Source organism: Chiloscyllium plagiosum, chromosome 20 (assembly GCF_004010195.1).
Source record: "Chiloscyllium plagiosum isolate BGI_BamShark_2017 chromosome 20, ASM401019v2, whole genome shotgun sequence".
NCBI lineage: Eukaryota > Metazoa > Chordata > Chondrichthyes > Orectolobiformes > Hemiscylliidae > Chiloscyllium > Chiloscyllium plagiosum.
Window position 1 is genome coordinate 2046501 of NC_057729.1, and position 15979 is coordinate 2062479.

The 15979-nt window shown below is 41.4% G+C and overlaps 1 protein-coding gene across 4 annotated transcripts in view; it reads right to left on the reverse strand.

The window, feature by feature from the left end:
- Nucleotides 1-15979, reverse strand: part of pcif1 (phosphorylated CTD interacting factor 1) — a 106201-nt gene that overhangs the window by 18906 nt on the left and 71316 nt on the right. For 2 of the 4 annotated variants that reach the window (XR_006314610.1, XM_043710096.1), the window contains exon 13: nt 5759-5852. The exons of the other annotated variants lie outside the window; for them this stretch is intronic. Coding sequence is in view for 1 of the 2 variants with exons in the window: in XM_043710096.1 (XP_043566031.1) it covers nt 5759-5852 (94 nt within the window). In the remaining variant the exon portion in view is untranslated. The remainder of the gene's footprint in view (nt 1-5758; nt 5853-15979) is intronic. 4 annotated transcript variants of the gene reach the window in all.

The following is a 15979-nucleotide window of genomic DNA, read 5'->3' on the forward strand; positions in this document are numbered from 1 at the left end:
TCTTAAGAATCTAACTTTGTGTTTCACATTTAACTGTAATTTATTAGTTAATGCTAAATCTCATCCAATTTAAGTTGGGATATACATACTATCTGAGGGCACTTGAGAGTTATGTAATTAAGGAATCTAATTAAACTGCTTTTATGTACTGGGATGTAAGTAGAGGCATCTCAGTACGACTTACCACTATGACTTTGAGAAGAGTGCAGTGGGTTGGGAAAGTAAGTGCTCTTGGTTATTTTCTAACTTTTTCACCTGATGAGAATTGGTTCTCATCTTGCTATAAGGAAAGAAAGTGGCAGTTTGAGGAGTACCTTGCAATTGATTGAGGACGGTTCTGTTCCTAAGATTGAAAATAGGGTGAGGATTGGTGGTAGGGTTAACAAAACACATAAAAAGGAAAGCACATTCTTAAATAAAATAATTAGGTAATTAATGAAAACGTATTAAATGTGGCAAGAGAAGTGATGTGACACAACTGCAGCATGAGGGAACTCCATTAGGCCAGTGGGATTCAGAGCAAATGTGTGTATAGTAAATGTCTGAGACTTGAGGAGCTTCAACTCAGAGTCACTGAGCTGGAGATCAAGCTACAGACATTTTGGCACATCAGGGAGGGTGCAAGTTACCCAGATATTTAGCACGAGGAGATGGTCACATCCCTTACAATAGGGTTTTCTGGTCTGATCAATTATTAGGTACAGACTTGTGTGACTGCAGCTGAGGCAGGAAAAAGAATCCAGAGGCAGAATTGCAGGAGCGTCAGCCTTTGGAACTGTCAAACATTTTAACATCCTTTCAGCCTATCTGGATGATAGAGCTGCAGGATTGAGCTGACTAACAATGGCACCATAGTACAGGAAGCCATTTAAGTAGCCAAACAAAAAGTCATCATAAGGTATAGTGGGTGGATTGACATAGTTCTCTGCATAGTCCAGTCAGCTGTGTTGCCTGTCCAGTGCAAGGGTTCAGGACATTTTCTAAAGGCTGGAATTAACTAGCAAGTTCTGCACTGGCAATTTGAAGACCTAGGGATGAAATCAGAAAGTAGAATCTCAAAGGTAAAAATCTTGGAATTATTACTGAGCCATGTATAAACTGGCATGCAACAAATAAGATTACAGAAATGACTAGTGTTGTAGAAAGTGGGTTCAGGTTCACAGAGCACTGGCGCCAATTCTAGTGTACCATTGGGATGGTCTACATCTGAACTCACTTGGGCTGAGGCTCCACCAAGCTGCGTATCTAGTGAAGTAGAGAAAGTTTTAAACTAAATAGTAGGGCAAAGTATCAAGTTTTGGAAGATGTGATTCATCAAAACCTAGAGACAAAGCAGTAACAAAAGTATTAATATTGGAAATTATAAGCAGTCTGTGACAGAGATAGAAAATACAAAACTAAGAGTAAATCAACAAAACAGTTCAGTGGTTTCAGAAATTGTAAAAGGTTAAAATGAAAGGCTCTGTATCTGAATGCATGTGGCATTCAAATCAAAATAGATGAAATGATAGTGTAAATACAAATAAATAAGTATGTTCTGGTAACCATTACAGAGAGACAATTGCAGAGGAAATAGACCAGAGCTTTAATATAGAATGGTCCATGATTTTAAGAAGGATAAAGGGCTTTGAGCAGGTAGTGTGATGGCTCCATTACTTCATTATTAATGTATTAATCCAACAGAAAGTGATAACCTCAGTTCAGGAAACCATGACGTAGCAGCGTTTTGAGTAGAGATGACAAACGATATAGACCAGAAAGCACAAATGGAATGGAGTACAGATCTCCTGACAGGTAGGATGTATATAAAAACAGAAAACAAAATAACCAGAGCTTGGCAGAAAGATATGATGATAATCCTGGGGGATTTACAATATATATATATATATATAACCTAGAAAAATCAGGTAGCAATGGTAGCCTACATGAGGAGTTCACAAAAAGTTTTTGGGATAGATAGTTTCTTAGAAGAATACGTTTTGGGGACAACCAAAGAGCAGAATATACTAGACTTGATATTGTACAATTAGTTATGGAGCATACAGGTGCAGCTGTCATAATATGACTGAATTCTACATTTAGTTTGAGGGAAAGAAGTGTGGGTCCAAGACAGGTATTTTAAGTTGAAATAAGAACAATTCAGCAGGCATGAAAGCGCAGCTGACTCAAGTGAGCCAGTAACTTAGGTTAAGGAATATATCAACAGAGATATAGTGGCAAACATTCAAGTGGATATTTTAGAAGACAACAGAATAGATAAATTCCAACAAAAAAATTAAAATTCCAAGAATGAACCCACCATCTGTGTCTGAAGAAGTTAAAGATAGTATCAAATCTCAAGAAAAAGTATATGATTATGCAAAGATGAGTGGCACATTATTGGACAGAATATTTTTTAAATGACTGAAAGATTAATAAGAAGTGAAAAAAATAGAAAAACAGAGAAATGGAGAAATATAAAAACAAATTGTAAGAACTTCTACAGATACTTTAAAAGAGTTAACAAAGTAAGCATTGATCCTGCAGTCAGAGAGTCTGTGGGATTAATAATGGAAAATAAGGAGGTGGCAGGCAGGTAAATTGAATAAGTATTTTGCATCAGTCTTACTATAGTGGATTCAAGTAATATCCTAGATATAGTTGTAAACTGAGAACAGGAAGGGAGTGAGGACCCAAGAAAAATACAAAAACCGAGGAAGTAGTACTGAGTAAATCGTTGGAGCCGGATGCAAGTTCCTGGGTCCTGATAGGTTTCATCTTAGAGCAAATAAATATTTAGTGAGATAGCTGATGCCTTAGATTTTATTTTTAAAAATTCCTGGATTCAAAAAAAATTTGATTACATTGGAAAATAGTAAATGCAACTCTTTTATTCAAAAAGGGCAGGACACAGAAAAGAGGAAATCTCAGGCTAGTAGAAGCCATTACTAAAGATGTGATAGCAGGACACATGGAATAATTCAAGGCAATCATAGTTTTGTGAAAGGGAAATCATGCATAACCTACTTACTTGAGTTATTTGAGGAGGTAACATGTGGTGGATGTACTGCATCTAGATTACAAGGTATTTGATTAGTTACCATACGAAAGGTTATTGCAGAAAATAAAAGCTCAAGCTGTACGGGGCTAACATATTGGCATGGATAGAAGATTGGCTGGCTAACTGGTGCAGGCAAAAATGGGGCATTTTCTGGTTTGCAAGATGTAACGAGTGGTGTGTCACAGAGATCAATGCAGGATCCTCACCTTTTCACAATTTACATATATGAATATCGATAAAGGTATCAATAAGATTACTAATTTTATTGATGACATGAATGTTGACAGGAAAGTAAGTTTCTGAAGAGGACATAAGGAGCTATAAAGGGACATAGATAGGGTTGAAGATGAGCAACATGTGGAATAATGAGAAAAAAATCCATTTAGGCAGGAGGAATAAAGAATAAACATATTACCCAAATGGTGGGAGCACTGAGACGTAGAGGCATCTGGATGTCCTAGCACATTAATTGCAATTAGCTAACTTGTAGATACAGCAAGTAATTTCAAAAGCTGATAGATTATTATTCATTGTGAGAGGAACAGAACACAAAAGTAGGGAGGTTATGCTTCAGTTATATAACTAGAGTGAGATAACTAGAGTGCTGTGTAGATTATTGGGCTCTCCTTGTATATTGTATATGTATTGGAAGCAGTTCAGAGAAAGTTTACTAGACTCGGAATGCAAAGTTGTCTTATGAGAAAAGATTGGACAACCAGTGGAGTTTAGAAGATTAAGAGCGGGTTAAACAGGATAGACATGGAAAGGAAGCTTACTTTTGGGGGAGAGTTAAAGTCTAGGTCTCACAGAGACGAGGTGAAATCTTTTTCTCACAGGAGATCGTAGACGCTTCCTCAAAATGCAGTAGAAGCTAAATCCTTGAATATTTTTAAGGCAGAGGTGGATAGATTCTTGATAAGCAGAGGAGGTGAAAGGTTATTGGGAGTAAGCAGGAATGTGAAGTAAACACAGCAGTTATGATCTTATTGAATGACAGCAGGCTTGAGAGGTTAAGGAGTTCCTAATTTGTGTGCTCCTTTGTTTGCGTGAGGGATTGGGGATGAGATTGCAAATGAGTGGGGTAAGGCCGGTAGAGGTTGGGATTTATAGGTTCACTGAGTGAGGGTGAGGAAAGGAATGATGAGGACAGCTGTTTAAAATTGATCAGAAGACCTTCCGAGCACAGATCAAGCTTTGCCTCTGACTCCATTGGAAGTAATGGGTCCATGTTTTTTGGGAATGGAGCCAGGCCTTTTAAGCTGCTATTCTGGCCAGTCCGTGCTTGCTGCCTCCAGTGGTAATCCTATCTTCATACCTTTCAGGCTATGGCAGGTGGAAAGCCCTGTTTCCAGCCAGCCTGGTGACAGACGCATTCACTTCCTGATTTCCACTTCCGAGATGAAAATCGGGCCTGCATGCCCAGCATATCCAACTCCTCACAAGCTACTATCTCTAGTTTCTCCAGCCCTTGTGTGGACCTCTGAGATCCATGAAAGACAGCAGCTGGAGAAAGCGGATGTGTTGGGATGGCATCAGCATGCCAATTGGCAAGCGCAGACTCTCAGACCAGCTACTCAACCATGCTGCATACAGAGAACGATGCTCACAAGTCATATCAGTCATATCAAGCAATTCCAGGAGAGTGTGTGGCATGATAACCAATTATAGTCAGTGCAAACCTATGGTAATCCGATAGTTCATGATTTATACAGAAAAATTGATTGCATTTTCAAAATACTAAAAGCTGTAATTTTTAAAATGTTCTCACCTGAGAATGCTGAGTTGTCTCTTTCCAGAAAGTGCTCCAGTGTAGGTAAGTGTACAGTCATGTACACAAATTCAAAGATTTCATGTAGAATGGGTGGCTTAAGCTTAACATGGCAAGCAAGGGAGAAACACTTGGAATGGTCACTGAAAATGCACTGTTGAGTTGAGTCATAATGCCTATCCCCATCCCACTTCAACAGAACATCCTGACTCTTCACATGGCACAGAGACATGCAACAAAGAGGATCTTGGCCTAAGTACACCGAGTATACAATAGGCTTTATCCCTTGGGTTTCAGTTCACATTGAATCCTTCCGATTCAGTCTTCAATTATTTACAACATAGTCAGTTGGGTTGTTAGGACTGGGCAGAGCTTGGGACTATGCACTTAAGTTGAGGATAAAGGAGTTAAGTTAAATTTGAGAGCTTTATCTTTCTGCCTTTGTGGACTTCCTGGAATAGCATCCGAGAGGTGCTAATGAGGGCTTTTTCCTTTCAATGCAGCATTCAGCATATTACTGGCCAACAAGGTCAAAGCAGAGAATTCTGAGCTAAGAGTTTGGAACATCCCATAAGTTACCTAATTGCTTTACAGTGGATGGATAGGGATTTTCAACAGATTTTCTCAGTCCATCACCAACGAATTCCGTAATTGGGCCAACCATGATTGGTCCTGATGACCTCTCCTCATCCAAAATATATGGTTTTATTGTATGATAAAACCTATCTGCAGGCAAGATGTTACACTGAATATAGTAAACATACTCTCATCATGATATGACCTCCAAACAGGAATGATTATTTTTGTCCAGTGATGTCATCAGATATGGGGCTGTATAACTTGCTATTAAAGTTCTAGTTCCTTTTAAACAGAACACTTTCTCTGTGCAATACAGCCTTGTCCTGCATTGGTCTGTTTTGACAGTGCAGGTTAACACCTCAGACCCTCACCTCCATGTGTGTGACCATAGAGTCCATCAGCTCTTCACCAAACGGAGGGTTTGCTTCAAAGGAGCCGCTGACCGGTGAGAAAGTCAAGAATGAGCTGTAAAGGAGAAAACAAGCGGCAGCTTTCACACTGTTCAGCATCAGCTCTACAGCCAGGTGTACACAAAAGGCACAATACACAGAGGACATGGTGTCTCACACTGTGAAAAAAAGCAAAATATATTTACACAGACCACAGACAATCATCTTCAGAAATCAGTGTTATCACATTAGCAGCCCAAATACAGTGATCTGAACCTCACCCACAAATGAACTCAGGGATTTGGCCTCTTCCTATAATGTCTGAAGAGTATTTTACTGTTTATGAACATTTTCTCACAGTACAAAGTTATCCTTTATTCCTCACTTCCTGCAAACCACTGTAAGCAGAACTACATTGGCTCTTGGTCTGCCTGTGCACTAATATTACAATTTTTATCCTTGTACTCAAATCCTTCCAATGGCCTCAATCCACCCTCTGTTTATAATCTCATTCAGTACTACAATCGTCTGAGTATTCTGCAATCCTCCAATTCTGATCACGAGCGCAACCTCAACTTCTTTCACTCTTCCACTGGCAGCCATGTTTATAGGTGCAAGGGCTAAAACTCATTCCCAAAATCTCTGTTCCTTTCCGTCACTCAGAACAATTGCAAAGCAGGCAAATGTACCTGCAAGAATCTGTTCCTTCAATCAGAGGTCAATTCTCTCCAGCATTTGGTGATGATAAGTCACCAATGGGGTTCACCATTGAGCCTATCAGCACCAAACTTCGGAGAGAAAGCGTTTGACTGCAGAAGCAGCAAATGTGAAATGTTTGAACTCTGCCTGAGTCTGCTGGATAGGGAATGGAAGGGTGAAAGGAAGATACCGGCTTGTAGAGGAGGGGAATGAAAATCAGGAAGCCATCATGGGGTTGGGAGGGGGTTCAGATTCAGATGGGCTACAAATCTGGTGAAGTGTCAGCTAAACCATCAGGAAGGGGCAAATGAGAGCTGTTGGGGAGAGGAGACTGTTGGGAATTATCAGGAGTGGGATGAGTGACTGTTAAACCATTGTCGGTTGGTTGTTGGGATGGGAGCAGGTGGTGGTGATGGGAATCGGGTGGGCCATCAGCAGCTGTGAGCGTAGGGTGGGCTTTTAAAGGGAGGATGAGTGTTAGACAAGCTGTCAGCATGGGACTGGTGAATATCTGAGGTGGGTGGTGGGAAATCGAATGGTGATAGACTGGGGATATGGGTGAGTGAGTGGATGAGTGAGGAATTGGCAGGCTGGGCAGATGAGTGAGTTACTGGCAGCATGGTTGTGTGAGGGAGGTACCGGCAGGATAGGTGAGAGAGGGCCTGGCAGGCTGCGTGGGTGGGTGAGTGAGGACTGGAAGGCTGTGTGTGTGGGTGAGTGGGTGAGTGAGGGACTGAAAGGCAGGGTAAGTGGATGAGTATGGGACTGTCAGGCTGGGTGGGTGAGTGAGTGGGTTACAGCCCGAATCCCCAACTCTGCAAGCACAAAATAAACTATCTACAAAACAGGCTGGGATCACAGAAAATCCCGAGCAACCCCCAGCTGACTGAACTTTTCTATAAGTTCTCACGGAGGCCAACTCCGTGTGCACCTCATCACAGTTGAATGTAATATTGGAATTTCTTCAACTCAATCTCATAGTTCCAACCCTGTCACCTCCCCTTCCCTAGGTTTCAGGGCTTTGAGCCTAGTCCAACTCTCTCTCTCTCTCTTTGACCTTGTTTCTTAACGAAAAAGGCAAATAAAAAATGGTTTTATTAGTTAATTTGCTCCCCGGCCTGACACTTTTCAAAGGTCATAAGAAGATCATTTCAACCACTGTGCCCTTGTTGGGCCTCTTGAGTCACATTTTGTCACTCCTCTGTTGTCCCATCACATCCTTGCACATTCCTCCTTCTTTTCAGATTTGTTGAATAATTGGAACATGTAGTAAAACCTATGGTACAGAAGCATACCACTTGGACCGTCATGCTTACACAAGCCAAGAAGGGAGCCACACAAGTAATCCCATTGCAAGCACTTGGTCCGTTTGGAGCTTAAGGAACCTGAGATGCACCTTCTTATAACATTTCACTGAGTTATGTTTCTGCCTCTAATACTCATTTAGCCAATGAACTCCAAACTCTCTTAAGCACTGGATGAAAATCTTTTGCTCAGTTCCCCTTTAATCCTTCCACCGTTCACATTAAATCTATGCTCCCTTGGTCACTGACTGCTCTGCTAACAGAAAGAACATTTAATCTATCCCAGTCCCTCCTAACCTGTGCGTCTTAATCAAATCTCTCCTCAGCTTTCTCTGTTCCAAGAAGTAAGCCTTCAGCCTATCCAACCTTTCCTCATGGCTGTGATTTTCCAGTCCTGTCAACAATAGTCTTCTCTGTACTCTGCCCAGTGCAATTAGTGACAAGGATAGCACACACACTCAAGTCATGGCCTAACTAGTGTTTCATATAGATTCAACAGAACCTCCCTGCTGTTAGGACCAAACAGACGAGCTTATGGCAGAAAGCTACAGAATTTTTTGAGTGTGCCCAGTCATTTTCCTAACACCAATGAGGAGCAGGCCAAATTGGAACAGTGCTCAAAAAGAATCTGATGCATCACAGAATCCCTACAGTATGGAAGAGGCCATTCAGCCCATCGAGTCCACAGCTGTCCTGCTAAAGGATCTGTGGGCATTCACTCCAAGGCCCCTCACCTCCTCTATACCTCTCAGTGTTATCCCATTAATTGTGTATTCCTTTGCCTTGTTTAACCTCCCCAAATGCAGGTCACATTTCTCTGGGTTGAATTCCATTTGTAGCTTTTTATTCCCCCAGCTGACCACTTCACTGATTTCTTCCTGCAGTCTGCAGTTCCCTGCCTCCCACAGTCAAACTCAAGAGCCAATATCTGTGTTGTCTGATAACTTCTTCATCGTAACCTCTTACTTTTAAATTGAAACTATTAATACATACCACAAGAAACAGGGGTTCTCGTACTGATCCTCACCGACAGCACTGGAAACAATCTTCCAGTTGCCAAAAAACGTCAGCCAATCTGTCTGCTGCCATCAAACTAATTCTGTCTCCAGCTTGCTACCTGCCTCTAGATCTACAGGATTTGTTAAAAGCCTTGCTAAAATCCATGTGGGTAGTGGATAAGAGATCATGTGGAAGACTAATAATAAATTAAATCAACAGTTCAAAAGTAACTAAGGAAAAAACAGAGGAAGATAACAGCCAAAAATTATGTTTTAGGCCGTACAAGTAAAGGGGAAACTGAAAGATGTAAAATGATTAAACCATGAGAGAGAGATAAGAAACATGTGAATAAAATATCACAGCTAAAGGAGAGCTTCTTAAGGACTCCTTAAACAAAAGTATGAAGTAATTAAGAAACCAAAAGAACAAGTGAACCACAGTGCCACCTGAAGGGTATGACATGTCATCCATTACTGACCCACAGCTGTAAGACAGTCAGGATTGGGAACTAAATCTAACAGGTCATAAGATATACATAAGATCATAAGGGGAAATGGTAGGGGGAGGAGCAACCTTAATGAGTAAGGATGAAGTCACTTCAATAAGGAGAGCTAACGGAAGGTAAACAGGCTGTGAAGACTTTGAGTAAAATGAAGAAACAGACAGGTATGTAGATTGCAATGAAACTTCAGTACAGGCCTTCAGGACAGTAGCAGCTGTGAAGTATTGGGCAACATGTGGCCAAGACTGAGCAATTTTAACAGGGAATTCTAACTTTCAAACAAGTTAGGACCAAACAGATGAGCTTATGGCAGAAAGCTACAGAATTTTTTGAGTGTGTCCAATCATTTTCCTAAAACCAATGAGGAGCAGGCCAAATTGAAACAGTGCTCAAAAAGAATCTGATGCATCATAGGATTCCTACAGTATGGAAGAGGCCATTCAGCCCACTGAGTCCACATTGATCCTCCAAAGAGCATCCCACCCAGACCCACCCCAACCTTGCCTTTTCCATGGCCAATCCACCTAACCTGCACATCTTTGAACTGTGGGGGGAAACCGGAGCACCCGGAGGAAACCCACACAGACACGAGGGGAATGTGCAAACTCCACACACAGTCACCCGAGAGTGGAATCAAACCCAGGTCGCAGGCACTGTGAAGCAGCAATGATAACCACTGAGCCCAATGTAGTCAATTAAAATTAAGAAAAGCATTTAGGTTTGCAATAAAATTTCAACACGAGCCTCCTACACAAGCTGAGAAATAGTAGGCAAGCATGTGGCAAAGACAGAGTGATTTTAACAGGAAATTCTTGCTTTCAAACAAGTTAGGATCAGGAAGAGGATCAGATAGTTTATTTCCATCGCAGAGTTTTAAAGGAAGTACAGGAAAACAGTGTGGGTGATCTCACCATAACCCTCTAAAGGTCGTTGATGTGCAAACCATATCTTTAGATTGCAAAATCTGCACATACCACTCTGCTACTTAAGAAAGCCAAGACAGGAAGGTTATGGAATTATTGAACAGTAAGCATAACACCTGTTGTTGGAAAATTACTAGAAACTACAGTTGAGGATGGGGGCTGGTTAACTCAGTGGCTCGGCAGCTAATAAGTAGGTTTGATGTCCACTGCAACTGCCGAAGGCTAACTTTCCCATAACGGCAGAAGGGAACGATAAACCATGACTGACAAAAAACTTCCAAGAAGCACAGGATGAAACAGCAGTGAACAATCAGCCAAGGTCCTATTCTTAGGCAGAGCACTCATGAATGAAATAATTAAGGATGAATTGACTGAACGCCTTAAAAAGCTTTCCATGGATTGAGAAAGCTAACATGTCATTGTAAAGGTTAGGTCATACACGATGAATTGTGACTGAATTTTCTGAAGAGGTTGAAAAAATAGTATGTAGTAGATTGTTTACTTATAAATAAAACAAAGATCTGTAGATGCTGGAGATCTAAAACAAACAAAAATCAATAAATGCTGGAGAAATTCAGCATGTCTGGCAGCATCTGTGGAAAAAAAAGTTAATGTTTTGAGTCAAAACATTAATCGCTGTTTTCTCTCCACACAAGCTGCCAGACCTGTTGAGTTTCTCTACCAATTTCTGCTTTTGAGTGTCTACAGATGTTTGTTATATGAATTTCAAAGGGCATTTGATAAGAAACAGTCAGCTAAAGTAATTGAAGACAAATTACTGATCTAGTTAGGAAAACTAGCTGATTGGCAGGCAACAGAGTAGGATAATGGGTTGAATATGATTAGTAGGGTCTGTTTTAAGGCTTTAACCGTATGCATTAACAAATTAGATGATGGAATCGAATATACTGTCATGACAGAAAGAACAAGTGCACTGTAAGTAGTGTAAATTGAATTGAAAGGTTACAGCAAGGTATTGTTAGATTAAATGAACGAGCAAAACTGTAGCAAAATGATTTCAATGTGCACAAACATGAAGTCATCCACGTTGAAGCAAAAACATCAGAGTAGGTATTTTCTTACATTAAAAGCTAGACACACAAAGTCCATAGAATACTGGTGGGGGGTGGGGTCTCTGTCCATTGTGACGACTGAAGTTCGGAGCTGTGGACAGTTTGTTAGCTGAAGATTCAAACATTTGGGGCACAAGACGTTGCAACGCTTGTTACATTTCATCCTGCTTAGTAATAAGGGAAGGACTCTCTTGAAGTGGTTTTATACAGTTACTCAGATCAGTTAAGGGTTACTTAATAACAGTTCAAACAGCATCAAAAGAAGGTGGCTCCATACAGTTAAAGTGCTAATGTTAGTTAGAGAGTCATAGAGTACTACAGCACGGTACAGGTCCTTTGGCCCAAACTGATCCACACTGACCAAAATGTCCATCCACACCAACCCCATTTCCCTGCACTTGGCCCATATCCTTCTAATCTTTCCCTATCCATGCATTTGTCCAAATACCTTTTAAATGTTGTTAATGTACCCGTCTAAACCACTTCCACTGGCAGCTTATTCCATATGTGTACCACCCTGTGTATAAAAAAAGTTGCCCCTCAGCTTCCCTTTTATTCTTTCCCCTCTAATCTTAAACTGATGCCCCCGACTCCTTGATTCCCTAACACTGGGAACAAGACTTAGTGCATTCATGCCTATCCATACCTCTCATGATCTTATACACCTCTATAAGATACCCCCTCAGTCTCCTACTCTCTCATGAAAAATATCCTAGTTTGTCCAACCTCTCCCCATAACTCAGACCCCAAGTCCTGGAAACATCCTTGTAAATTTCTTCTGCACTTTTTCCAGTTTAATAACATCCTTCCTATAGCAAGGTGACCAAAACTGAACACAATACTCCAAGTGTGGCCTCACCAACATCCTGTACAACTGAAACATAACTTCCCAACTTCTATACTCAGTGCACTGACTGATGAAGGCCAGTGTGTCAAAAGCCTTCTTCACTCCCCTGTCTACCTGTGACTCCACTTTCAAAGATCTGTGCACCTGAACTCGAAGGTGTCTATGTTCCACAACACCCCTTAAGGCTGTGCCATTCACCTTGGAACTCATGCTTTCATTTGACTTTCTAAAATGTAAGACCTCACACTTATCTATATTAAACCCCATTTGCCATTTCTCGGCCTACTTCCCCAGCTGATCAAGGTCCTGCTGCAATTTCTGATAACTTTCCTCACTGCCCACGATACCGCCTATTTTAGTGTCATCTGCAAACATACTAATCAGGCCTTGTACATTCTCATTCAAATCATTGATATAGATAACAAACAGCAATGGGCCCAGCACTGACCCCTGAGGCACTCCACTCGTCACAGGCCTCCAGTCCAAGAATCCTTCCACTATTACCCTCCGCTTCCTACCATCATGGCAATTGTGTATCTAATTTGCCAGCTCGTCCTGGATTCCATGCAATCTGACCTTCCAGAGCAGCCTACCATATGGAACTTTATCAAAAGCCTCACTGAAATCCATATACACTACGTCTACCGCCCTGCCCTCGTCAACCTTTCTGGTCACTTCATCAAAGAACTCCAACAAATTTGTGAGGCATGATCTCTCACTCACAAAGCCATGCTGACTATTCCTAATCAAACCCTTTCTTTCCAAATGCATGTAAATCTTATCTCTCAGAATCTTCTCAAGTTACCTATCTACCACAGATGTTAGGCTTACTGGTCCAAAGTTTCCAGGCTTTTCTTTGCAGCCCTTCTTGAATAAGGGCACAGCATCCGCTACCCTCCAGTCTTCCAGGATCTCATCCATGGCTAACAATGATGCAGAAATATCAGCCAAAGCCCTCGCAATTTGTTCTCCAGTCTCGTGCAGAGTTCTTGGAAATATCTGATTAGGACCATGAGATTTATCTACTTTCATACATTATAATACATCCAACACCTCCTCTACATGATGTGGATGTCCCCAAGTTATCACCACTAACTTACCCAAGCTCCCAGGTCTTCATGTCTTTCTCTACAGTAAACACAGGAGAAATATTCATTGAGGACCTCACCCCTTGTTGTGGAAAAATCGCTCCATGTTCTATAAAAAATTACTAGGAGACACAGAAAATCCTTCACAAAATTAAAATTTAATCTTGCAAAATCAAAGCTGTGGGAGCCAGCAAAATGGCTTTCCTGGCTCCCCGCAATTTCTTTGTTCTCCTCCAGTTTATACAATTTGTTAGCCCTGCACTTATCGGATAACATTAACATAACCAATCATGCTGGCTTGCTTTATTTTTCTAAACTAATCATCGTCTGCCACACTGGTTCCTTCCATCACACTTAACCTATCTCATTACAACACCACCATCATCAGCATTAGCTCATCTCCCAGTGATTTAACTAACCTATCACAATGCACTACCATTATCTGTTACTGCAGCCCAAGCATACATTGCAACACTAAGTTAACTACATTACTGCCATAATAACTTCCATACTATCTCCTGTGGTTCTACACGTATATGTCTACTTTGGTCCTTGATGGGTCCTTTTGTCTCTCTAGTTGTTCATTTCCCTTTAATATACTTAAAGAACCTCTTTGGATTCACCCTAATCTTCTCAGCCAAGGCTATCTTGTGCCCCCTTTGTGCCCTCCTGATTTCCTTCTTCAGCAAACTCCTGTATCCCCTATATACCTCCAGGGATTCCCTTGATTCAACTTGCCTGTACATGAGACATACCTCCTATTTATTGGTCAATGCCTCAGTCTCTCTTGTCATTCAGAGGGTCCCTATTCCTGCCAACTTTGCCGTTCACCCTCTCAGGAACTTATAGACCTTGAACTCTAGTTATCTCACTTTTAAAGGCCTCCCACTTGCCAGAGGTCCCTTTGCCTGTAAACAAACCACTCCAATCAACCACTGCAAGCTCCTGTCTAATTCCATCAAAATTCGCCTTGCCCCAATTTAGAATCTGAACCTATAGACCAGTTTTGTCCCTCTCCATAATTATTTTTAAATGAATCGAACTATGGTTACTGGTCCCAGAGTACTCCCCCCACTATCACCTCAGTCACCTGTCCTGCCCTATTTCCCAAGAGTATGTCGAGTTTTGCCCTATCCCAAGTAGGACCCTCTATATACTGCTTCAGGAAACGTTCCCAAACGCATTTAACAAATTCCATCCCATCTAACGCATTGGCAGTCCGAGTCTATGTTAGGAAAATTAAAATCTCCTACTGTGACAACCCTATTGCTCCTGCAGGTCTCCCCGGTCTCCCTGCATACTCGTTCCTCTCATTCCCATTGACTATTTGGGGGCCTGTAGTACAATCCCAATAACGTTACTAACCCCTTCTTATTTCTTAGCTCCACCTACAAAGCCTCACTGGATGATTCTTCAGTTTTTTCATTTCTGATTGCTGCTGTGATACTCGCCTTAATCAAAAATGCAACTCCCTCTCCCCCTTTCGATTACTACTGTCTTGCCTAAACCCTGGCACATTGAGCTGCCAGTCCTGTCCCTCCCTTAATCATGTTTCTGTAATGGCTATAATATCCCAGTCCCACAAACCTATCCACACTCTAAGTTCAATGGCCTTACCTATCAGCTCTCTGCAGAGCTCTGCACAGTTAGGGTTAACAGAAGCCCTAGGAGCCACCAATGGTTAACGCAGCTAAAAGTGGAATGAAGGAAGGCCACAAGTCATATTTGTTTGGTGCAGTCGAGGATGACTGAATCTCAGAAAAACACAATAGCAGCAATCTAGCTGTTTGGTATCAGTTGAAATTGTAATGGTAGATGTGTGCACACTGTCTCAGGAATCTTGAGAAACTTCATCTAGGGAAGAGAGATTGAACCACTGGGAGACAAATAGTCATTCGGTCAGACCAGGTTAGAATGACAGTGAAGCATTTCTGAGGCTATGTCTTCAAAAGTGAAGAACTGGAGAATCTTGTGAAACTGGCAAAGTTTTAACAAGATTTGGTGACTCACAATGTCAATTACATCTGGTTAGATTGCTGAGAAATTCATGAGACCTTTCTTGACTGGATTTGCTATTTGATGTGCTCTAAAAGTTTAAATTAGCTTAGATTACTTACAGTGTGGAAACAGGCCCTTTGGCCCAAAATGTCCACACCGACCCGCCAAAGCGCAACCCACCCAGACTCATTCCCCTACATTTACCCCTTCACCTAACACTACGGGCAATTTAGCAGGGGCAATTCACCTGACCTGCACACTTTTGGATTGTGGGAGGAAACCAGAGCACCTAGAGGAAAACCCACGCAGACACGGGGAGAATGTGCAAACTCCAAACAGAGATGGGAATTGAACCTGGGTCTCTGGCGTTGTGAGGCAGCAGTCCTAACCACTGTGCCACCGTGCCGCCCATAAGTTTGTTTGTTAACACATATTTACCTTTTGTTAATTTTAGATATTTGAGTAGTATAAGTTGTACATATACTGCAGATTTTTTCACTATTCTAACTTTGCATATAAAGCTTATTTTGTTTGTTCAAAACTGAGGAATCTGGGCAGTGAAAATCTTAGTAAATAGCTGGGATTTCAAACTACTTTTAACAAAAATGTTACTGGTCCCTAACTAGATTATAACATAAACTTGGCAGTCTAGTCTGTGATTGTAACAACATCAACCATTAAAATATCACAAACAGACGCAGCAAATAATTTGAAAGCCTCATTGAAGACAAAGAGTTGGGGCTAAGTGAAGCCCTGGGATCACTGAGACT